The following is a 25,692-nucleotide window of genomic DNA, read 5'->3' as shown; positions in this document are numbered from 1 at the left end:
AAGCCTTACAACCCTAACCAAGGAAAAGGAAAGAAAAAAGAAAAGAATGGCTCCATATCTGGAGCTGGCAATTAAAGAAAGAAAGGGGAAGTACAAGTAATAGTTTCTTTTTTTTTTTTTTGGTCCGGTCGTGGGGCCTGAACTCTGGGCCTGGGCGCTGTCCCTCAGCTCTTCAGCTCAAGGCTAGCACTCTACCACTTGAGCCACAGCGCCATTTCCGGCTTTTTTTTCTTTTTGCTTATCTGGTGCTGAGGAATCGAACCCAGGGCCTCAGGCATGCAAGGCAAGCGCTCTACCACTGAGCCAACTTCCCAGCCCCACAAGTAATAGTTTCTACTGTCTACATGGGCATATGTGACGAGGGACTAAGGGTGAAAAAGTAGCTGGGCACTGGTGGCTCACACCTGTAATCTTTAGCTACTCAGGAGGCTGAGATCTGAGGATCACAGTTCAAAGCCAGCCCATGCAGAAAAGTATGTGACTCTTATCTCCAATAAACCACCAGAAAACTGGAAGTGGTGCTGTGGCTCAAGTGGTAGAGCACTAGCTTTGAGTTGACAAGCTCAGGGACAGCACCCAGGCCCAGAGTTCAAGCCCCAGAACTGACCAAAAAAAAAAAAAAGGAGTAGGTGAGATATCTGAGTATTGCCCTGGATCTGAGGCAAGGAGACCCATATTCAAATCCTGTACCATTCATTTAGCAAATGTTGCTCAATCAGTGTTACATAGTACTTAGAGCAGGAGCACTGGGATTAAGTCTAGACTCTGATTCTTCCTTGGGTAGGTTTCCTACAAGCTCTCCATTTCTCATTGGTAAAGTCAGGATAATAGAGCCTACTTCTTCAGGCTGTTATAAGGTTAGGTTGAATTATTACTTGCAAAGTATTTAGAACAATTCCTATCCACAGTAAGCTTTCCCTCCAAGCCAGGTATGATGCTAATGAGGCTGTATGCCAGCTGCCAGGTGAGACTGGTAAACCAGACACAATTTTCTGCCCAAAGGAGCTTACTTTGAGACAGTCGAGGACAGGGATAATTCCAACGTTGTTCTCCAGGTACCACCATCTATGGTGGTGCACATGGATTCTAAGGGGTCACATGAGGGATATTCAACCCAGGTTGCGCATGTGCACGCAGACGTGTGTGTGTGTGTGTGTGTGTGTGTGTGTGAGGGGTGGGGTGATCAGTAAAAGCTTAGAATTAGGAATGAGTTGGGAGTCAGGCAAAAAAAAAAAAAAAGGAGTCCAAAGAGGGGGAGAGGAAAAAGGAGGTTCAAGGCTAAGTGACTAAATGGTGGGGCAAAGGTTGGGGATAACAAACAAGAGACAAAGGCTGGAAGGAAGTGGGCAGAATATAGTCCACGTGAGTTTCATCTTTAAGGTAAACCCTAAAAATGAAGGAAGGAGAGAGGAAGGGAGGAAGGAGAGGGGAAAAAAGGAGGGCAATATGGAGGAAAGCGGGAGAAAGAGAGGGAAAAAGGGAGGGAGGGAGCAAAAAAGCATACTCATTTGTAGGTTCTCTACTCATGCCCATAGCAAGTTCCTGCAGCTGCAGGGTGAGCCTGTCCAGAATATTCTGCTCTTCTTCCTTTCTCTGCTCATAGTTTCCAACAGGTGCAGCTTCATCAGCCTAAGAAAGAATATGGGTCTGATTCACTGAAAAATTAATTGTAACTCTATTTCTTTAATTGTATTTATTTTAGTAGTTTTAAAATTATATTTACATTTTATCTTTTTAGAGACTTGTAATTCTTTTAAAACTCCTATAAATGTTATAAGACAAACTAACTAGCACATGAGATTAGACTTGCCCTAGGGAAAGAAGTAAGAGCCTAGAAAATGTAGTTTGAATGGGAAAGCAACCATATGAAGTAAACCAGCATCTCTGGTTTGCTTTGTTTTCTTTCTGAGCATGGCAGCTCCCCAATCAGTCAGGGGCAAAGCTGGATAGAACACTGACTTAGAGACAAGATGCCAAGTGCCAGCCCCCCGCCCCCCCCCAATTCTGCCACTTACTGACAGGGAGACAAAGTGTCTTCCCCTTTGAGAATGTTCATTTCCTCAGCTACAAAAAGGGAATAATCAGATTTTCAAACTTAAGTGTCAGTGTGTCCCTACGTTGGGAGAAATTCAAATGCAATACAATACAGGGCTCTGATCTGGACAGGGGGATGACATTCAGGTATCCTCTACTTGAAATGCTTTGTGATCTTTGTCGTGGGCTCCTCTGTTCAACATCCCATGGGACTGACAGGGCTAATTTTTGTCTTTGTTTTGTTTTCATTGGTACTAGAACTGCCACAAGATACAAGTCTTTACTACTTACCCTCAGGGCCAGGTAACATATTCTCCCCACAGTGGAATTACAATAAAAACACTTCCCAACTGTACAGCACACAACTTATACAATACAAACTTTTTTTTCCTTTATTTTTCTTTTTGTCACTTGTGAGGCTTAAGCTCTGGGCTGTCCCTGTGTTCTTCAGCTCAAGGCAAGTGCTCTACCACTGGCGCCACACCACCATTTCTGGTTTTCTAGTGGTTTATTGGAGATAAGAGTCTCAAGGCCTTTCCTGCCTGGGCTGTCTTTGAACTGTGATCCTCAGATCTCAGCCTCCTGAGTAGCTAGGATGACAGGTGTGAGCCACTGGCGCCCAGCCAATACAAACATTTTTTGTGGATTTTCTGAGTCCTCCATCAGAATAAACTAATAAGAGCTGGATGTCTGGCTCTTCTGCTCTGATGCACATGCTTAGTAAGTCTGCCAGGCAACTCAGTGCTGACTTTATCTCTAACGTAAACTCAGGAGCATAGTGATTTTAATTCATTCCCATTTGATAAAAATACTAGTATAAAAAGAGTTGTTGTTTGGTTTTGGTTTTGGTTTTGAATATGGTCAAGTATAACTTACTTTGTTCAGTTTTTGAAGAGTAGTTTTATTTTCATCTATTGCCCGTTTTAACTGGATACATCTAAATTTTTAAAAAGAAATAAAATACAATGAAGTTTTTTTTGTTGTTGTTGGTGGCCATGGGGCTTGAACTCTCAAGTGCTCTACTACTTGACCATAGTGCCACTTCCAGTTTTTTCTGCTTATGTGGACTCTTGCATGCAAGGCAAGCACTCTACTACTGAGTCACCTTTCCAGCCCACAATGAAGTTTATATTGGCAGAATTTGAAAGCTATTTTACAAAATCATTCACAGTGTCAGCAGGCAGGGCAATAAGCCATTGTATGAATATTAAAATTTACATGTAGCCAGGTGCTGGTGCTCATACCTGTAATCCTAGTAACTCAGGAGGCTGAGATCTGAGGATTGTGGTCCAAAGCCAGCCCAGTCAGAAAAGTCTGTAAGACTCTTATCTCCATTAAACTACTCAGAAAAAGCTAGAAGTGGCTCTGTGGCCCAAGTGATAAGAGCACTAGCCTTGGGCACAAAGAGGCTCAAGGACAGCACTCAGGCTCTGAGGTCTAGCTCCAGGACCAGCAATAAATAAATAAATTTAATTAATATGTAAAGGTATTTCTACCTATACTAGAGGACCCTTATTGCCAGGTCCTAGACAGGATAACTCAGACTCAGAAAGCTGCAGTGACTGACTCCAGGTATTTCTCAAGGAAGAACAATGTCTACAAATGCAGGCATCCCAAGCTCTGCAAGCAGAAACTGGCCTTGGAAGTGACACATGTGGTCCCAAGCATGATGTTAAGTAGTTCCCAAGCATGGTCTCAATGAAGCCTCCAATCAACCCTTACACTTTAGGAAAGTAAGCTACTAAAGATGGCAGGATTAGTCCATGGTACAAAGCACTGAGCAGGATTCACAGCTGTTATTCCAAGCACAGCTCATCCAGTTGCATTTAAAAAGCAAGTGGGGAGGGGTAAGAGACAGTGGAAAAAGAAAGGAAAGAAAGGAAAGGAATGAAGCAAGGAAGAAAGGAAGGGAAAAAAAGAAAGAAGGAAGAAAGCAGGAGGGAAAGCAAGCAAGCAAGAAATCCTCGAGTAATCTCTATGCATTAAATGCTACTCATTGAAATGTCAGTGCAGTTCCTGGAAAGCACATGTAACAGTACACTTTACCTTTGATAAATATCTCGCCTTTTATTGGGGTCTAGAGCTCCTTTCGACTGGCCCTCTGAAAGCAAACTATCAACCTACAATGAAGAGACACAATTTAATATACCACATTTAATATCATATTGCCTTAAGGAATAAAATTTTACTTCTCTTTCTTCTCTAATATAAAATGGATATTTTTTTCAGATGCCTTATTCCTTTTAAAATGATATTTTAAAAGGTACAATAAAGCTGAAAGCAATTCACAGAAAATACCCACTGTTTACATTCTGCTATTAACACATTACTACATTTATTTAATCTATCCATTAGTCCATCTTATTTTACATGCATGACAAGATAAACTTCAGCCATCAATACCTTCTCTGTAGGTAATATACTTTGAGTGTTACTAGAGAATAACTCAACCCAGTTGCAAAATATAGAAAATTACTCAAGGCAGAGGATCATGAGTTAGACAGTCCCTGAAAAGTTAACAGGACCAATCTCAAAAAATATATATATGAGCAAAAGAGCTGGAGATATAGCTCAAGTTACTGAGAACTTACCTACTTTGTGTGAGGCTCTGGGTTCAGTCCTCAGTTAAAGAATAATAATAACCTACAAAGTTCCCTCTGCCTTTTCCAATATATTCCCATCCTATCTCTCCATAGACAAACCTAGTTTACTTTTTTTTTCATTTCTTGGAGCTCATTTTGATAAATATTATTTTATATGATCAGAGGCACACAGACATTGTGCCTTTGTGCTCCTTCACCTTATTTGATTTTTTTTTTTTTTGGTCATGGGACTTGAACTCTGGGCCCGGGTGCTGTCTCTCAGCTCTTCAGTTCAAGGCTAGCGCTCCATCACTTGAGACACAGTGCCAGTTCCAGTTTCCTGGCAGTTTATTGGAAATAAGAATCTCACAGACTTTCCTGCCCAGGCTGGCTTTGAACTGCGATCCTCAGATCTCAGCCTCCTGAGTAGATAGGATTACAGGTGTGAGCCACCAGTGCCCAGCCCCTTGGTTGATTTTTTTAAAATTTAGAATTAGTTTTGCCTGCTCATGAACTCTATATAAACGAAGTCAAGAATTCTCTTGTAAGAAACCCCTCTCATGCCCCCACAATCATCCATACTATTGTATCACTAATTTACTCATCATTTTTGTTACTCAGTAGAATTGTCACCCAGTATGCAATGTATTTACAGAACTTTGTTAATTTAACCACAAAATTCGCACTTACTTCTTTGATTTCTCTCCTATAGATTGTATTGAAAAGACAAAGTGAGTGAAAAAGAGAAATAAAATCCCACTAGCTTTTCCTCTATTCTTTAATTTATGGTCAATCAAGAATTATGTACAAAATGTACACATCTGGTAAGTCATTACAGGTATTACACAAATTAAAAGCTGAGTCCTTGTTTCTCACCTCTCCTACCCTGGAAATCTATTCTTTTTTTTTTTTCAACTATCTGCTGTTGAACAGGAAAGAATTAGCTAATGGTATCCAAATGAGTATCATTTCCAGATTCTCAAGGTAACAAAGGTTCCTAGTCAATCTGTCTCCAGATTGAGTAGTCTTGTTCTGTTTTCACTTTAATAATTAAAAATTGTTTTTACATATTTTTCTGAAACTTTTCCTGTGTTTATATCTCACTGAATTTAAAATTATGTACATACAGAACCAGATTAAGACCCTACCAAACTCATCATAAGTCATGCTCTACCAACTTAATTATTTTATTTATTTTTGTGGTATGAGGGTTTGAACTCAGGGCCTTGTACTTGCTAGGTCAGCTTGCTTGCTTAGCTGGCACTCTACCAATTGAAGCATACCTCCAGCCTGAATTTTTGTTGGTCATGTTGGAGGTAGTCTTACAGAGTCCTTTGCCCCATCTGACTGAAAATGATGAACTCTAGATCGTAGCCTCCTGGGTAACTAGGATTATAGGTGTAAACCTATAAATTTTATTTTTATTTCTAGGAGAAGAGAATATTTTGCTTTCTTGGACTATGATGATTCCAATAAAAAGTCGCTTAAATATTTTTCTGCCAAATATTTTGCCTTTTTAAAAAGCTGAAATTCGTTTTAACTGTTATATAAAAACTTTTGAAGTTGTACATATTTCTGGGATACCATATGATGTTTCCATAAACAAATACACTGTGTATAATGTTTAAATCAAGTTAAACATATCTGTCTCCTCAAATATTATCATTTTTGGTGAAAACATTCAAGTTTTGTACGTTCTAAGTAAGTATAAAGCTGGATAAAATATGAACATCAGTAAATCTCTCATCTGTCAAAGATATAAAATAGTGGTTTTTTAAGTGGGAAATACCTGGTAATAGACTGAATTTGAATTTTTGGGTGGTTCTGGGGCTTTGAACTCAGGGTCTCTAGGCTTAGCTAAGCAGGCACTCTTACCACTGAGCTATGCCTCCAGCCCTGGTTTTTGCTAGTTTATTTTTGAAATAGTGTTGCTTCCTATCCTGGATGTTTCCTGGCAGCTAGAATAACAGGCTTGCATTAGAGTACAGCTCTTCATAGAGAGGGAATCTCACCAACATTCTCTGCTTGGCTAGCCTCTAACCTCCTTACCAACCATTTCAGCCTACCAACTAGCTGGGATTGCAAACATCAGCCACCAGTAACAGGCTAGTAGACTGCATTTTTTTAAAAGTAAAATCCCATAAAGTGGAATAAGAATTTCAGAAGGTAACCAGTTATTTTTTCTTACTTTAAAAAGTAATAGCCATTCAACTAAAAAGTTTTTAAAAGCCAGAAGAAAAATAATAATCATTAACATTCTGCCATGCAGATACCACCGTGACATAGCATGTTTTCTTCTTTCTTTCCTATGATATATGTGTGTGTGTGTGTTGTGTAAAGTGCTCTGTATATTCTTTTTTAATATTTTACCACAAATATTTTCTTTAATACATTAAAATCTCTAATAACAGTTAGGGACAGTACCATTACATCTCAGTGTAAGCTACTAATCATTCGATCATATTTTTCCATTATAAACCAGGTTGCACATATTTTTATACCTAGATCTCTGACTCAAGTTTTAATGATCACATATTGTAGATTCCTGGAAGTGTGATTACCCAGCCTAGGAGCATGAGTATTTACTGGGTCGTATCAACCCACATTTTTTAGGTGCTGTGTCTTATTGCACAGGAGCAGCACCTGCTTCAAGTCATGTCTTTCCCAGGTCTGAGTACTATGACTTAAAATCTTTGCGACCTTTTTTCTTTTGCAAGTAGCTCCTTACATTTCAAATTAACTTTTATGCTTGTATCTTCTCTTTATTTCACGTCCTTGACTCAATTCGTTGGATCTTAATGCTTTTTTTTTTTTTAACATTAAGGCTATTCCTTGACCCTTACTGCGCTTGAGTTCCAAGAAGTAATGACCGCCTGCAGTGGGTGAAGGCTTTGGGGCAGGAGCCGTGGACAGCGAGAGAGGCGCTGGGCCAGGCGGGGTGAGGCTGGTTACCGCGGCAGGTGCGGCCTGGGAGATGGAGGGTTGGGAGACGTGCTTGGGTGGGAGGTGGGCGGTGGGGAGAGGGTGCGAGCTGACGGACATGACTTGAAGACCTTTCGCCTGCGTCCGGAGTTGGGGAACGCGACAACTCGGGAAAGGTCTGCGGGCTGCACGCGTGGGGTCCGAGGAGGAAAGCGCCCGCACACGGCTGCGTCCCCCCTCCCGCCCGCCCGGGCCTCGCACGGAGGAGTCCGACCCTACCTGTAGCTTCAGTTCCTGACCGCGCTGCCGCGCCGCCTGTAGTGGGTCCCGCCGCCGCCGGGCCAGCATCTCTCGCCAGGACAGCCCTGCTTCCGCCGGTTGTCAGGGAAACCAGGGCGGAGACGCCGGAAGATGACGCAGTCCCTGAGCGCCCGCCCCCCGGCCCCGCCCAGCCAGGAGACTGGTGGCGGGAAGTGTGTTGCAGCCTTCATTCCTGGGTCGAGTCGCGACCCCCAAGTCCTCAGCTCTTAGTGCAGACTCACGTCCCAGGACACTCAAGTATCACCACAAAGTGCCTGTTGGGGAGTACTCTGTTTTATGCTACTTGTTTTCCGATTGCCAGTTTTGGTAAGCTTAAGAAACAATTCGAGCATCTTCCTCTTTCATTAACTTCAAGGAGAGCTTTACTATGGAACTTTTGTGGGATACATGGTTCTGTTATGCATTTCAAAGCTATTTAAAATTCTTTGCGATTTGGGATATAGAAGTTTCTCTCCCTCTGAATTCTGTGAGTGGGTGATTCTATTGACAAGTCTGTGAACAAATAATGAGTTGTCATGTCGGTTTACTTGGAACTCTCAGAAACGTGGTAATATTTCAGGTGAGAATATACCTACCAATCCAATTCCCAAACACAGCAAAACTAGGCCAGGGGCTGGTAGGTCATGCTAGCTATTCAGGAGGCAGAGATCTGAGGACCACAGTTCGAAGCCAGTCCAGGCAGGAAAGTCTGTAAGACTCATATCCGGTTAAGCCAGAAGTAGTGCTTTGGCTCAAGTGGTAGAGCTTTAGCCTTGAGCAAAAGGAGCTCAGGGACAGTGGCCAGGCCCTGTGTTCAAGCCCCAGGACTGGCAAAACAAACAAAAACTGGATTGAATAAGAATGGTGTAAGCTGGGCTGGGAAGGTGGCTCAGTGGTAGAGCGCTTGCCTTGCATGCATCAGGCCCAGGATTCAATTCCTCAGCACCACATAAGCAGAAAAAGCCGGAAGTGGCACTGAGACTCATGGTAGAGCTTAAGAGCTGAGGGACAGCGCCCATGCCCAGAGTTCAGGCCCATGACTGACCAAAACAAAAAGAAAGTCTGAGCTTTCACCCAATCGATGAATTGTAGTGGCTGTTAAGGTCCCAGACTGTGTGAGAAAAACTAAGCCAAGAAATTGACCCTTTACCAAAAACAAAGAGAGGCCATAAAGGGAGACCCTAAAAAATTTCACCAGGATTTCAGTGCTATCTCATACCCTGCCTAATTAGAATGGTGCCTGCCACATTGTGTATCCTCCTGTAGCTGTCTTGTAACAGCCCCCAGCTTCAAGCATGCAGGGGCATATGACATTATGTTTCTAGCATGTACAGCCCCCATGAGTAAGAATATCCACCTGCTTTGTGTGGGGACCCCAAATTTGCACGCAAATTCAAACCACAATGATAGGTTAGTTCAGTTACTATGAGACAGACTGTAACCCCATTGGCCACTGACCACTGACATAAATATACAATCTTTTTGTGTGTGTGCTACAATCTCATTGGCCACCTGTGTGTGACCAGGCTTGACCACATGGATTTTGCCTTTAAAAACTGTAGCTTGTGGGCCGTTTGGGGTTGCAGTTTCAGCTCCCAAGTCTGCGCTGCATCCCAGGCCGGTCAGCTATCCACTTCCCCAATAAAGTCATCTTTTTTACACGAGGCTGCCTCTGAGTGGTGGACTTTTCCCCATAACAGGATATTAATATAGACATGTTCTTCAGTTCTTCCCATAAGCTGATTTCCCCCATCAAACTGAATGATTGCTTATGTATTTTTTCTTTAAGTATAATATATAAAAAGTATATAAGTCGCCAAGTGTATAGCTCACTAAATTTTCATTTTGGATACAAACATGTAACAGTACATGTAAGATTACCCTATTATCTTCCCCTCCTTCTAGTCCTCTACCCTTACTCCCCCTATCCCCACCAAAGGTCTGTGCCTTTGTTAGTTAGAGGGAAAGCAGATGTTAAAGATGACTAAACTGTGAGCCTTGGCTTTTAACAGCCACATGGTCACATCATACTTGGCCTCTTTAGTCCTGAGAGGAGATGCAAAAAAATACAATCTAGGCCAGAGAGGTGACAGCTTGGGAAGGGGTACCGATGTGTCATGTCTGGATTTTAAGGAAAGCTAATGAAACTTGGCCTCAAAACCAGTAGGATTTCAATCTCACCTGTGATACAGTGAGAAAACAGAGAAGTCACATTTTGAAAGATCAAATCAGAAGTCTTTATTAAAAAGCCAAAGACTGCATGTGGATTCCTGTCTCAAAGAACATTAGCCAATAACTGAGCTTACACCAAGCTTTTAAAGACAACTGAAAGATTAAACGAAAGATTATTAGACTTTGCCAGAGAACCACACAGATATCAGGTACAGAGAACAAAGAAAGGTTTATTGCCAGGAAAGGGGGCTGGCAAGATTCCTTCTCACAAGGGAGAAGTGAGACAAAGCCCTGGCTATTGTCTGAGGTGATGTATATAACCTAGGAGGTTTAGGAGGAACTAGAAGGGGCTAGGAGGCAGAGACCCCAGTGTGGACGTATAGGCCAGGGGCTTTCATCATGGTGGACTAAGATTTATGGCTGCTATCCAAATAGTAAATAAGGGGTCCTGCAAATGCCTAGACCTGAAAGTCATTCTAAGGGGCTCTTGTTGCCTTATATGGTGGTAGCTGCCCCAGAGAAGTGCCATCCCAAGGTAAAGAGGGTTGGAAGTTGATTATTTACTGCCTTTACTACATGGGCCTAGTGTTGCCTGTGAAGGGAACAAGCTTTGGAGAAGGGAAGGAGTGGACTAAGCTATGGGAAGGGAGCTCATTTCACTAACAACAACCACACATTTGAGATGGAGACCAAGCCTTAACAAAAGCAGATGTTATATGTACATACATACTCAGGTACAAGCTCAGGTACCAGCAGAATTTATTTTATTGTAAAGATGCTGTACAGATGGGTTATAGTTAGCATGAGTAAGACAATGAATGCATTTCTTGTCAACATTGTTACCCACTCCTTTTTCTCCCAACTATTCCCCCTCCTCTCCTTCCCCCCCCTCCCCACAAGTCGTGAAGTTATTTTCCAACATAGTGTCTTCTGAGTATCATTGTTGCATTGGGTCATCTCTTGCCTTGTTTCAGCATTTTGTTATTCCCCTTCCCTTCCCCAAATCAGACAAATATATACATAAGATGCAGGGTACCAGAATCAAAGACAGTGATTGCCAGTGATGGACCAATGGCAAAAGCAAAATAAAGTAAAAAGAAAGAACTAGATACAGTACAGTGACATGGTTAACCACCAAAAAAAAAAAAAAAAGACCTGTTGTTTCCATGTCTCAAATTTCATTTCAATTAGCCTGACTCTATATGGTCATATGTACTGAAGGAGGAACCCACACATCCATCCCAGGGGACCATGCAGAGGCAGGCAGGCACAGGAGAAAAATTATTATAAGGTTTATTAGAGGAGCGATATTTCCCCCAAGAGGGAGGACATGGCCTCCATCCCCATCCAGGTAGCAGGAGGGTCTGAGGGAAAAGGAAGTAGGTAGGTGGGAGTTCAGGTGGGTCTGGGTGGAGAGTGGGAGAGGCCATCTGTATGGCGGGAACTCCAGGAATGGGAGAGGGCCCAGGTGTGGGTGGAGCTGAGGACCAGAGGAGAGCATAATACTAACATGTACCAGCAGAATTTTTATGTCTAGAGAAGAAACACTTCAACCTTCCAGATAGGGGAAATCTTAGAGGCAACTCAGAGGTGGGCGATTCAAGCCATTCAGGGAGGTAACTAACACAGAATCAGAGTATTTTTTTTTCTCCAAAGCTTTCCTAAGGCTATGACGTCTGCATTTCTCTGAAGCAATGCTATCCCAGCTCACCTTGAGCTGGGCATCTGCAGGCAATGAATGGCCTCTCTCATCTCCAGGCTTTTTAGCAATCAGCAAGAAGCAACAGGATGGCTTTAAGAAGTTACTTAGACTCAGCCTCCTCACTTCAAAGCTGAGCAACACAATCATCTGGGGACCTTTAAAAACTTTCCTCCCTATACCTCAACTATGTGAACCAAAGTCCCTGGGGCGTGGTATGCTTAAAGTAGTGTTTTTAAGGTCCCCTGAATGACCGTTATAGTTAGCCCTGTTGAAAACCATCACCCTAAACACATCTACTGAGAGAAGAGATGAAAGAATTCCTTCTAATGGGCTTTATCTTCTTTTGCAGTAGAGAACAATCTACTAGGAATAAAAGATGTAAACCAGGTGCTGATAGTTCACACCTAGCTACTTAGGAGGCTGAGAACTGAGGACTGTGGTTCAAAGCCAGCCCAGGCAGGAAATTCTATGAGACTCTTATCTCCAACTAACCACTGGAAAACAGAAAATGGAGCCGTGGCTCAAAGTGGTAAAGCATTAGCCTTGAGCAAAAAGCTCAGGGACAGCACCCAGGCCCCAGGACCGCATGCCCACACCCCCACCCCCAAAAAATGTTAATGGCAGGTACTAATGACCAGGTACTACTGGTAAGTTTGGTGGTCTAAAATGAAAGTAAAAGCACTTAAGACTGACTGTGTGAGGATGGAGTCTAATGTGACCAGGGTTGCCAAGGACTGATGAGGTGATCTGGAAGGGTAAGATAACCAATGGTCTCCAGAATGGGCAGGTCTACAAATGTAGAGGATGTTAGCTGCTGTTGTTTACCTGCTGAGACTACAGATGTTAAATACATGATAATACAGCTACTGAAGCCAAGGTCCAAGGATGGCCAAAGCAATGCAGAATGAAACATGCTGTCTGAGAAGCTCACCTGGGGCAAAAAGAAGTAGGCTAAGACAGGCAGAAGCTGTGATTAAATCGGGGTGGGAGCATGTGAGCCGACAATATCATTTCTAGGGTACTGACTGCCACTGTGACTTCCCATTTTCTGATTCTAACTCAGACTAGCATAGAAAAAGTACTATTTCTATGTGAGACTGCATCTTCAGAGGCAGGGAACAAACATTTAACCAGGATTAAACAAAAAAAAGGTGACAGATGTATTGTTAAGGGGATTTGTTCACCACAGGGCTGGAAGCATACAGGTACAACATTAGCAGGTCATAGTCAAAAAACAAGATTAGAAATGGTTAAATATGCCATAGAATGCAGACACAGAAGTGGGCAGCTCAGGCCTAAACAGGGATGCTCAGAGATGGCACAAGAGAGGGGACTGAATAGATAAGGGTGCTGCAATATAAGTAGCAAGAAAAAAAATCAGCACAGAAAAAAATCCTGAGCATGGCAGAGGAAGTAGGCCTTCACAATCCAGATGCTTTAATAATATAATACATTTTAACAGTGGGTAATGCGTGCCTCAAGAAACTTCCTGTTTCAAGGAGCCTCATCTGAACTCAAATTGCAAATTGCAGCCCAGATGGAACTCTAAAGAACATTTTAGTCTTTTTGTAACACAGTCATAGAATGAATGAAAACAAGGTTAGAAGAATAGCCCTAATATAATGAGGAGTGGAGGGGATTCTACAAACAAGTCTTCTGAATTTTCTTATGTTTTATGGAGCTGGGACACAAAATCAGTCTTCATGGAAATAAGCAAGGGTGGTGCTCTAGAACACACCTTATGTAAATGAAAAATAATTAGAGGCCTGGCCACTCTAACACTTTTAAACTCTAGTCAAAAGCGTTTCTCCTTTACTTGTATGTTCCATGACACAAAAAGGAGACTTTTGCCAATAAAAATGTAAAACTGTATTTCTAGGAAGCTGCTATTGTTATTATAGTGCAAAGGTCTTACATACATCATCCTTATTTGTTTTATTTACAAAGCTCCTTGCTTTCCTGAACAGTCAAGTCCCACAAAAGGATCCACATGGTCCATGATGAACTCTGCCTCATGGCTGTATCAAAGATCTACAGACTGCTAGAAAGATATCTGGTCAAAATCACTAATATACCAACTTTAAAAATCCAGATCTCTGTTGCAGTTAAGTGAATGGCAGGCAAGATATTCCTTTCCCTTTTGGAAAAAAAAAAAAAAAGGTAGCAGGTGCCAAGTGGCTCACACTCATACCTGTAATCCTAGCTACTCAGGAGGATGAGTTCTGAGGATCATGATTCAAAGCCAGCCTGAGGATTCTTATCTCCAATTAAACAGTCAAAAGCTGGAAAAGAGGATGTGGCTCAAGTGGTAGAGCTCTGTTCTTGAGCAAAAAATCTCAATGACAGTGCTCAGGTCCTGAGTTTAAGCCCCAGGGCCAACACACGCCAACACACACACACGTGCTCAAAGATGTTTAAAAACTTTTATTTTAAAAATACAGCCATAAAGTGCAAGAAGAAATTTCTTTTTCAGTACTTTCTTCGACAAGCTGTTGGAAACAGAAAAGAGAAAAAAAAATGAATAAAACATAATGTTTTAACTTCAAAGTAAACCCTGAACTATCCTGGCCTACCACTGGTGGCTCAAGCCTGTAATCTTAGCTGTCCAGGAGGCTGAGATCAGTAGGATCCTGGTTTGGAGCTAGAACAGGCATAAATAAATAAACAAATAAATAAATCCGTTAGACTCCATCTCCAATTAACCAGCAAAAAATGCCGGACTGGAGCATCAGCCCAGCAAACTGAGATCCTGAACTCAAATTCTGTATCACCAAAAGATCTGGGAACAGAGAAGAGCAGTGAAACCCTGATGAAAAAAAAAGCTGACTAAGACGCTGAGCTCCTGACTTCCATGCCAAAAGCTTTCTACTTTGCCTGGCTACCAAAAACCTAGGAGTTCGGATTGGAATTTAGAGAACATCGGTGTCAACCGACGTGCATTACATTTCTTTAAATCACTTGGTCATCTCCAGTATTTTCAATTGTGAAGTTACATGCTCAGTGCAACTACATTTCACGTAAAAAAAAAAAAAAATAATGCATCCGAAACACCTGCAGCACTAGAGCATGAGTGATTAGACAGAACTACTGTATTACTGTTTTGCTTGTTTGTGGAGCAAGTCATTTCCTGCGAGCTATCCGACAGAGTGCCCCGGGATCCTGGCCGTGCCCCCCCCTTCCCCCGGCCCCCCGCTTTCCAGCGTCCCCGTGGCTGCTGCTCACCTAACACTCAGGACAATCCTCAGGGCGGCAGAGAGCTAGCAGCGCAGGCCCAGGCCCGGCCCCGGCCCAGGCCCGGCCCCGGCCCAGGCCCGCGCGGCCCGGGGCTCACGCGCCGGCATCGAGAGGCAAACGCGAGGTCGTCTGGGGCCCCCCGCGCGCGCCTTCAGGCCAGGTCCAGCTTCTTCTGCGTCGTCGCCAGCTTGTCCTGCAGCCTCCGCTTCCTCCAGTCTAGGTAGCGTCTCCGGAGCCGATTCGCCTGCCAGCCCAGGAGCACTCCGGAGGCGAAAGCCACCAGCACGGATACTTGCAGGGTCCTCTCGGACACGTCCGCCATCGCGACCTCCGGGCCGGCAGCGCGGACTACGGCGCGGCGCAAGGGTCAAAAGACAGCGAGCTCACGGACGGCCGCCCAGGCGCATGTGCGAGACCATGCTTCCTCTCCACACCTCAAAGCTGACTTGTATTTCCTCCCGCCGTCTTCCCAAACTTTCCGCCCCACCGCATTCCTGATCTGACATCAATCAAGTGGCGCCTTGCACTGTTAGCAAACGTTGGTGTCTTTGTCATCCAGATTGTAAATTTAGCGCTTCTATTATTATTACTTTTTAACTGCGGTGAAGCTACACGTGTTGCTAAATGTTCTGGCAACTCGTTTTGTGTTTACAATCAACAGAAACAGGTGACTTGTTTTCAGAAAACGCATTTAGTTATCCATCTGTGTGTTATTGTTTCTACTGGTGATCAGCTTCAAAATTACTAGATTTGTTTGTGCTAAATATTTTAAAGGAGCAGCAAATCTGCTAATTCAGCAGAAATATTTGAATTTTCAGCAGAAGTACTTGATCCTTACAGTACTGGTTAGTTTGGCATAGTTGTGACCAAAATATCTGAGAGAACAGCTTGCAGAAGGAAAGATTTCTTCTTTGGGATCACAGGCTTTAAAGGGGTCAGCCCACTGCCACTTGGCTCCAAGCACTTAGGCAGGACATGATGGCAGCACTGGAGGCAGAGGTTTTCTGCCCCATGGCATACAGAAAGCAGAGAGAGGGAGGAAGTGACAGGAGACCAGATGCTGTTGTAAGTGTAAGGTTTTAGGCGAAAAAAGGACCACACAGAGAGGAATAAAAGATTGACAGGAATGTTTATTGGAGTATGCTCCTGGGCGAACTCCCTGGTTGGGATCAGAGAGGTTGCCCTGAGTATAGTTGTAGCAGAGCTTTTATAGGTGGGGTAAAAGCAGCACTTGTAGTAAGTAGGGACTTGTGGCACATAGCTTGTTTTGCCAGTTTGAGCGGCCGTAGGCCAGTGCACTCGAAGAATGGTTGACTCAGATGGTGTTTTTGGTAGGGACGTGGTTTTTTTCTGCAGCAGCCTGTTTTCATCTCATGGCCTGACAAGTTTCCCAGCTGCCTACTTCCTCCAGCAACCTACCTTCCCAGAAGCCACATTTTAAAATATATAATATTAAAGTCTTTATTATACAGTCTGTTAACTGTATAACTGGCTGCAGGCAGCCAGTTGTTACATGGGCCTGCAGCATACACATAACACAGCTAGGAAACATGCTAAAGAGGAAAGAAAGAACAAAAACAATACCAACAAGCCAATTCAGCTTCATGGGAGAAATGAATTGGGACACCATGATGACTGGAGATGAGCCAGGAGACAGGACACAGGACAAGATCACCAGACACACATGGCATTGCATAATGGCAGCTAGGCTGGTCCAGGCCTAAATAGGTAGGTGCAGGGGGCAGATCCTCCAGAAATTCCCAGTCTCTGGCACTGGACTGACAGATTCAGTAACCTATCAGACAAGTGCCCGCCCGTACCTCCAAGGATCCAGGCACCCATTATCTGGGAGGCAGGTAATGGGCAGGGGGTTTTCTTCCCCCAGCATTAAGACAAGATGCCAGACCCTACAATCCACCATGTGGCCAAAATGGCGCCAGCCAGACCTGGCCTCCTTACTTCAATATAACCTTCAAAACTTCCCCCCCACCTGCAAAGCTTCCTGTAATTAGGCCCCACCTTCTAAAGTTTTCTGACCCTGCCATAATAGGCTACCAGTTGAGGACCCAGTACAAGAATCTGTGGGAGACATTTCACAGCAAACCATAAGTAGATTTCACAAGATTAAAAAATCTAGACTAAATAAAATTTATAACCAAAAAAAGTAGGTCAGTATACTGAAGTTGTTCTAAACATACATAAATATTTTTCCAATTAACTAAAGTATCAGCTTTTAAATTAATGGAATTTTATTGTTATTCTTTAAATTAAAAATCCAACTCTTCAGCTAGTTACTTAGGAGCCTAGCGGGCCCCATGTATGGGACAGTATATGTTAAGAAGAAACATGCAACGCCAGAACTAATAGTCTCAAACTATTTCCATTCTCAAACTAAGCAGATCACAGATCCAGAAAGCTCTGATTGAGGTACATTCTAGGCCCCTTTGAGCAAAAGTCCTGCTGTAGATCTAGACATTCTGAATTTTCCTTCTTATCTTTACTGACAGTGATCTTGTTACAGCAAACAGATGAGCAAAAATTAAGACCACATTTTAGAGAGGATAAAGGAGTGACCTGGTTAGTGCCAGAAAGAAGTTCAGACTCAAGGAAGAGGAAACCCTGGGTTTTATACAAGTTGGTTACACACACACACACACACACACACACACATCATTAATTAGAAAGGCAAAGGTCAGGAGGGTTGACATCAATGCCAGGACAGGTGTGCAATTTCAAAAATTACTTGTGGACTTTCTGTTATTGATCCAGATAGCTCCATCTGGTCTGCCTGAAACCCATATTCCAGTGGACAGCCTCACCTAGCCACATTCAGGCAAAATGGCCTTTGCCAGGGGCATAGTTACTAGGAAGGTATAACTGTCTACTTCATTCCCCCCTTTAATACATTAACTTAAGTCATTGAAATATAAGTACTACATTTTGCTGACAAGTGGGTCATATTGATGGAACAGCAAGAATGGTTTGATAGCTTCCATTCTGGTCTGGATCATTCTGGTTATTAATTTTTCTTGTTATTAAGTTAAGGAAGCATAGGCCACATATGGAGGAATAGAATAAGAATGGGTGCAGTAACTCCCTGAATTAAGGATAACCATGGGTTCTAATTTAAAAGGCTGTCATACAATTCAATGCCTAACTTCTTTCCCTCTCCTATCTGTCTAGTTATTTTTGTAAAGTCTCCTAAATGATATCTGACTTATTGGCACAAAAGCAACATACTTCCTCAAGTGCTGAGCACAGTCCTCAGTGTGCATATAACAAAAGGTCCAGGTCATGCCAGTTTTGGAGGGCAAGTTCAGCCATTTTGCTGAGCTGAGTGTGGCAGTCTGTGATGACCATCTCAATCTCCACATGTCCAGATGGATGGTCTTGCTTGGAGTCTTGGTATCCACATCCCCCTTCATAAGGATACTGGTCCCAATGGTGGAGGTCCCAGTGATCTCTATGCCAACCAGCATCAGTATCATCACAGCTCTCTTGGCATGGGTTGGATGGGGCACCATGAAGTTGAGACTTCCTTCCCCTCTGTGTACTAGGACCTGTGACAGCACAACTACTAAAATGCAGAGTCCTTTTTGCAAAGACCCATCAATACATGATTTTAGGTCATCAGCACATGCAAAATGGGTTTGCTCAGGAGCAATATTAGCAATATTATCTTATAGGGTAACATTCCTCATGCAAGCTGAAGGCATTTGGGTAATTGAGTAAAAGTGGGGCATTAATAGAATCATGAGGCATTTTTTGGCATCTCACAAGGTAAGAACTGACCCTGTGGTATTGCAAGATTTTCCATACCCTAAGGTGGCTGGCAGTCAGGAGCCTAGCCCCATGTAAAAAGGGGGTCTGGACTGAAGATAGAGCCAGCAGTCTTGTGCTAGACCTGGCATAGATTGACTGCCCAAGAGTGGCCTGTAGTAAATCAGACAGGTCCACCTTAGGGAGGGCAATTGTATAGTAAGGGACTGGAGAGCTTAAGGAGACTGTTGGAATGGATGGTGAGTAAAGAGGTCAACTAAGGGCCCAATTTGCAAGGGTGGCTGGGTGAAAGAGACCCCTTGGATCCTTGCTGGTGACTCAGAATCTCATTCTCCTGGCTTGACCTGGATACCACTCACTGGAGCCTGGACTGGTAGCTTGATGAAAAAAGGACTACGTTTTCCCAATAAGCATTCTGGATTTGGAGAACCCCTCCAAACTGAAGCCAGTTGGGTCATATTAGGGCTCCCCAACCAGGTTCCCACATTGACACAATCCCAATCAGGGCAATTATATTCTTCCAAGTTTTGACAGTTGGAGTGTAAATTCTTATTTCCTGGACAGACATAGAAGGCTTGGAGCTGTAACCATCTCTCATAAGTGAGGTCTCCATACCCAGGGGAAGAGTCTGTGCTTATCACTACTGCCCTATCCCCATGCTGCCCATATGAGGTAATCACCTTTCCTTTGTTTGGTGGTGAATACATACAGCATGCATCAAATGAGGACAGGGCAGGGTTCCTCTCCTCCCACAAGAACTTGGCTATGTTATAACCCAGTTGGATGTTCTTGATTATAAGGTCATAGTTGAAGAATGCAGCTTGGTCAAGCAGCCCAGAATCCAGCAGAGAAACAACAGTTTAGGAATCAGTCAATTACCAGTGCAATTCATCCTAGTAAGGAGTGGAGTCCACATAGATATCTGCAAATCAAGCTAATGGACAAGTCCTTCCCTCTCCAGTACAGACCTAAGATCATGGCCTGTGACACTTTATGTCTTTTTTTTTCCCTTTGATCAGGTGTGGGGCTTACCTCTGGGCCTGAGCCCTGTCCCTCAGCAATTCAGCAAAAGGCACACACTCTACAACTTAAGCCACAGTGACACTTCCAGTTTTCTGGTGGTTAATTGGAGATAAGAATCTCTCAGACTTTCCTGCCTGGGGTGGCTTTACGCTGTGTATCCTCAGATCTCAGCCTCTGGAGTAGCTAGGATTACAGGTGAGAGCCACTGGTTCCTGGCTACTTTGTCTTTTTGATCTCTACTTTGAATAGGTCATCAGCGGGTTGCACAGCCCAACTCTCAGGGTAGGATCTGCCTTCACTGTGGAGTGGTGTATCCATCAAGCGTTACCTGTTGAGTGCAGTAGAAGCAGTTACCATCACCAGTTGTGGCCCCACCCACTTTGGCTGTAAGGGCTGGCCCTTCCAACTCTTAATATACAGCTGGTTGCCTGGTTTAAAAGCATCATAATGGGGGATTATAGCAATAGGGATCATTTCCATAGTCACTTCAGGTATTTCAGACATAACTTCCTGAAGAGCCTAAAGCTGATGGGATCAATGCCCCTTTAGCTAGATTCTCCCTGAGCCTGGCCACCACTGGAGGGAGTCTTCCAAATATTATATCATAAGGGGGTTAACCCCTCCTTAAATGGGGGTATTTCTGGGCTTAGAGAGTGCCAATGGCAACAAATCTATCCAGGTGGCTCCTGTTTCTTCTGACATCTTAGTCAAAGCAGTCTTCAGGGTCCAATTGACTTTCTCCATCTGTCCAGAACTCTGAGGTCTGTAGGCGGTGTGAAGTTTCCAGGTGATTTTAGGCCCAATTAACAAAGGAAGTCCATGCCCTGGAATGATATCCTTTAGTAAGGCCTTGGCAACCTCTTGAGCTTTTTCAGTCTTAGAGGATAGGCCTGAATATGTGCATATCAGAACTAGCAGGCACATGTGGCCATCAGGGGCTAGAGCCACCTCAGTGAGGTCTACCTCCAGATGTTCAAATGGGCTGGATCCCCAGTACCTAATTTTCAGAGTGGGCTTTGGTCCCAGTCTTGGGTTATTCTTCAAACAGGTGGGATACCAGGCAGCAACCTTTTAGCACTAGACATGTGGGTGGGAAGTATAAGCCCCTTCTCCAGTACCTTGGCCATGACAGTTTTACACATGTGTGTCCACTGGTGCAACTGCTGGATGATGTAAAGGCCAAGCACAGCTGGGACCATGGCCCTCTGGTCAGGCAGGATCCACCATTGCTTTTGCTTGAAGGCTTTCTTAGACTTGGCCCACTGGTCTTCTTCCTAATGCTCAGGCAGGATGGGCACCACTAACACCTTGGCAGCTGTGTCTTTAGCATTCTTGTCAGCAAACTAGTTTCCCAAAGTCACTGAATCTTCCCCTTTCTGATGGCCTCAGCAGTGAATCACTCCGACTGCCTTTGGTTCCCACAGGACCTGTTAAGAGGCTTTCCTGTGTTTAAATAGATCTGCCTCCTGATATAAGCAGCTCCCTCTCCTTGTACAGGCCCTGTGCACATAATCAGTCAAGAAGGCTTACCTGGAGTCATTGTAGATATTCACCCTTGCTACTTTTTGCCAATTCCAAGGCCCAAGTGAGGGCTATGAGTTCTGTTCTCTGAGAGGACATTCCAGCTGGTAGAGACTCAGCATGGATGGCCTAGTGCAGGTTATTACCGCTTCTCTGGCCTTTCCTGCTCTATCATCTATCATTCTACTTCCATCCACAAAGAGGATGACTTCTGCTTTAGGCAATGGCTGGTCTTTGAAATCTGGACTTCACACTGGTTTTCAAGCCCTTCCTTGCTATCCAGGAGAAGGGAGGCAGGGTTTAGAGATCAGATTTTCCTGACCAGGATTCCCAGATAATCTAATAGTAATCCATTATACTGGGCCAGCCTAGCTCTCGTGAGCCATCAGCTTCCAGGCCTATGCATGAGGATCTCCACCACATGAGGCACATATAATGTAAGATTTTGTCCCAAAATAAGTTTGTCAGCTTCCTTTGTGATGATGACAGTAGCCGTTACAGCATGGAGGCACGGGACCCATCCTGCTGTCACAGAATCTAACATTTGGACAAGTAAGCAATGGGCCATTTCCATGGGCCAAGAGTTTGTATCAGAATTCCCCTGGCTATTCTTTTCATTTCATTCTCATATAGTTGGAAGTCTTTGGTCATCTCAGTAAAGCCAAGGCTGGAGCTTAAGTTAATGCCTCTTTTAAGGCTCCAAATGCTTGTTCTTATTCCAGTCTCCAATCCATCTCCTTACCTCTCAGGCAGTGGCACTATACAGGAGCTATAGCAGCAAAGTTGGGAAACCAGATCGGGCAAAATCCTATGGTACTGAGGAACTCTCTCAACTGTTGTTTGGAGGCAGATGTGGGATGTGTCATCATTCCTTGGAGAGATGACACTAGCACTTCTCCAGAACAAACCCCAGGAACTTGACTTTCCAGGTGCAAAGTTGTGCCTTTTTCTTAGATACCTTGTATCCTAGCCCCTGTGGATGACCCATCAAGTCTTTAGTCCCTTCTAGGCATTGCTGGTGAGAAGTAGAGGCCAACAAGATGTCATCCACATACTGGAGAAGTGTCAAGTCTGGATGGGCATTACAGAAAGGAAGCAAATCTTTGCTTAGTGCCTCCTCAAAGATGGGTGAGGAGTTCTTGAACCCTTGTGGCAGCCTGGTCCATGTAAATTGAGCCTAACTGGAGATCCTCCTGTTCAAGGGTAAACAAAGGCTGGCTAGCAGGTGCCCATTGCAAAGAGAAGAAGGCATCCTTGAAACCTAAGGAAGTGTACCAAATTTTCTCAGGTAACAACAAGCTGAGGAGTGTGTATGGGATTTGGGATGAATGGATGGAGTGTTTCTGCCTGAGAGATCCTGAACTTGTCTCTAATCTTCTGTTCCTTGTTTCCAGACAGGAAGGGAGTGTTCCATGATGATTAGCACTGGACCAGAATACCAGCCTCTCAATCTGTTGATACATTTGGATCCCTAGGCAGGCCTTAAGGGGAATAGGGTATTGTCTCAACGGGGCTGTACTTAGAAGCTGAACCCATACAGGCAGGTGATGTGCAGCCAACCCCAGTGGGTTGTCCTCTGCCCAGACCTGGGGAAACAGGTCTATTAGTGACACTCCTGACCCTACAGACTCTCCTAGATCAGTGCTGATCAGGCAATATTCCTCTCCTAATAGGACTGTGACTGAGAGGACCACTGGGAGGGTCCTATTGGGGCTCTTTTACCTTGAGAATCATTGGTTCCTCAGCCTGAAAGATCATCTGGGCTTGAAGTTTGTGAAGGAGATCTCTCCCTAAGAAGGAATTGGGCTCCAAGGGACAAACAGAAAAGAATGAGTAACCATCTGATTTCCCAGACACTTGCCACTTCTGGCAAAAAGGAAAACTTTGGACATCTCCTGTGGCTCCTTGAATTTGAGTTTGTCTTTGGTCAACAGTGCCAATGGGGGAGCTAACAAAGGACACATCTGCTTCTGTGTCTACCAGGAAGGTCACAGGTTGGCCACAACTTTCAAAGTGACCAAAGCCTGCTGGGGGCCCAAGTTGAAGGAGCCCTGGCACCTTTATCAGAATTAGTGGCCAATACAGTGGCTGACCATATGTTTTTTATTTGGGGGCAACCTTTCTTCCAATGTTCCTCCTCTTTAGAGTAAGCAAATTGTTTAGTTTCTAAGAATGGTCTGGATGATCTTCCCCTAGAGTGTTTCTACCAAGGGTCTGGCTTGGTACATTTCCCTGCCCCATCTCTCAGCCTACTGGTAGTGACCAGGAGGGAGGCCTGATGTTCTCTGTCTTTTTTCAATTCCACTTGCCTTTCCTTCCCCCCACCTCCATCTCCTCCCTATTAACATAGACGTTGTTGGCTACCTCCAATAACTGGGAAATAGACCTTCTCATAAATCCACCCATCCTTTGCAATTTACAACAACTCAAGAATAGGCTGGGGAAAAAAAAGAAATGACCAATGTCCTCTGAGTCCTTGAAGTAGTGGGATCCAAAGGGGTGTAGGTCCTAAAAGCCTTGTATAATCTCTTCTAGAAATGACTTGGGAATTCCTCTTTTTCCTGCAACCTTCTGAGACCTTTGTCATATTTGTGGGCTTTCAGGCTTCTGTTCTCATACCAGCCAGAAGCACCTCATGGTGGGCATTGAGGATGACTCTCTGGGGTATGATAGCTTCTATAAGGACACAGTGGGGTAGGAGTTCCTGAGCCCATTGGTCTGTGTCCTGCCCCCCACAAGTTGAGCAGGTGTTCAAATATGACAGTCAGCCTCATGGAGTATCTGGTCTCATTCCTCTGTGATGAAAAGAGTCAAAAGGAACAGATGGCAATCATCCCAAGTGGGGATGGTAGTTTGAGGCATGGAATCAAACAAGTCAATAACGGCTTCTCCAAATAAGAGGGATTTTGGTTTCACCTATTGTAAAGATCAGAGGAAGTGAAAGGCTGACAGACTAGTGCAGATATTGGGTCATTGGCCCAGACAGGTGGGACGACCGCTTAAGGGTACCAAGAAACCTTGTCCCCAGCCCAGGGAGATCTCCATGGGCTGAGGTCTGAGATAGGAAGATAGAGGGGGTAATGCCCCAGGGGGTGGGGATGGCATAATGGGTTCAGATTCAGAGGAAGAGTTTCCAAAGCAGGCCAGGACAGCGGGCAAAACAGGAGGAGGGGACCCATCAGGAGGAAGCATGTCTTCAAGCAGAGCCTGGACCCAGGAGGCTTTCTAGTGTCCAGTCTGTCTACAAGGACCTTGGCCTTGACATGGCAAGCACATTTCTGCAGCCAGAGAGCCATGGTCTGGGCCACAATGAGCCAGGAATCAATATATGGAAATTGGCCTGAGTGTCCAGGTCTCCTGGTGACCGGTTTCCAGATCTCCTGAATAACAGAAAGATCTACTGTTCCCTCTGGTGGCCACTCAACTCCCAAAAAAGCCCAGTCAATTTCACAGAGAACTTTATGTTTTCTGGGACTCATCCAGATGCCACAGTCTCTCCTGAATACCCAATGAAAGTTTTAAAGCATTCATTGGAGGACAGTGAGTTTACTATGGGGAGAACACATATTTCTAGAGATACAAGCACAGTGGGTGTAGGCACTATGTAAGCAGACAGCAGAGGTGAAAACAAAGACTAGGCAAAGTGAGACAAAGAAAAGCTAGGACCACCATCTTAAGGTGATCTAGAGAGAGAGGAAGAAAAGGAGAAAGAGCTTGACAAACAAAATGCCAACGAATATCTTCTTGAAACCAAATGGATGTCCTTGTCAGGACTTCTGACAAGGAACAATCTCTGAAACTAGAGTTGCTTCAGGTCCAGTCAAAACCAAAATGCACAAGACTTAGATCATGACTGAGTTAAGTCAAGGCCAAATTGAGGAACACCAAATGAGTTAACTCACCAAAAGACAAGATAGAACAGATCTTGTTTATCGCTCTCCCAGGGTGACCATCTCTGAGGGGCAGTCTCCACAAGGCTTGATAGGTCTTGAGAGGGTGGCCCTAGAACACCTTCAAGTAGTGTCTCCCCTCCTCCCAGAACCCATCCGTGTTGTAGGGAGCCCCATCAGGGAGTGCCTTTAACACCAACCATAGGTGGGTGGAAGTAGAGGCATTGGGGCCTCCAAATGCATGACAAAGCAGACCAGCAAAGATCAAGACCACTTTTTAGAGAATAAAGGAGTTTATTGTGGGCAACCCAAACCAGGCTAATGGCATAAATAAGTTCAGATCCCAAGGAAGGAGAAACCTTGGTTTTATTCACATTACTTACACACCAAACACTCAGGTCATTAATCAGACAGGAAAAGGTCAGGCAGGGGACATCAACTCAAGGCCAGGTGTACAGTTTCAAAAATTACGTGTGAGCTTTCTATTATTGATTCAGATAGCCCCACCTGGTATGCCTGAAACCCACATTCT

At 44.1% G+C, this 25,692-nt stretch overlaps 1 protein-coding gene across 1 annotated transcript in view; it reads right to left on the bottom strand.

Annotated features, from left to right (window-relative positions):
* Positions 1 to 7,891, bottom strand: part of Nphp1 (nephronophthisis 1 (juvenile)) — a 49,452-nt gene extending 41,561 nt beyond the window's left edge. The window contains exons 1-4 of the mRNA XM_013019754.1: positions 7,818 to 7,891; positions 4,081 to 4,154; positions 2,911 to 2,971; positions 1,505 to 1,629 (exon numbers count right to left, since the gene is read on the bottom strand). Coding sequence (XP_012875208.1) covers positions 1,505 to 1,629; positions 2,911 to 2,971; positions 4,081 to 4,154; positions 7,818 to 7,886 — 329 coding nt within the window. The 5' untranslated portion in view covers positions 7,887 to 7,891. The remainder of the gene's footprint in view (positions 1 to 1,504; positions 1,630 to 2,910; positions 2,972 to 4,080; positions 4,155 to 7,817) is intronic.
* Positions 7,892 to 25,692: the final 17,801 nt, after the last annotated feature.

The sequence above is a fragment of the Dipodomys ordii genome, unplaced genomic scaffold (assembly GCF_000151885.1).
Source record: "Dipodomys ordii isolate 6190 unplaced genomic scaffold, Dord_2.0 Scaffold47, whole genome shotgun sequence".
Classification (NCBI taxonomy): Eukaryota; Metazoa; Chordata; class Mammalia; order Rodentia; family Heteromyidae; genus Dipodomys; species Dipodomys ordii.
The sequence above is the reverse complement of the archived record's forward strand: the minus strand, read 5'-3'. Positions and strand labels throughout refer to the sequence as shown.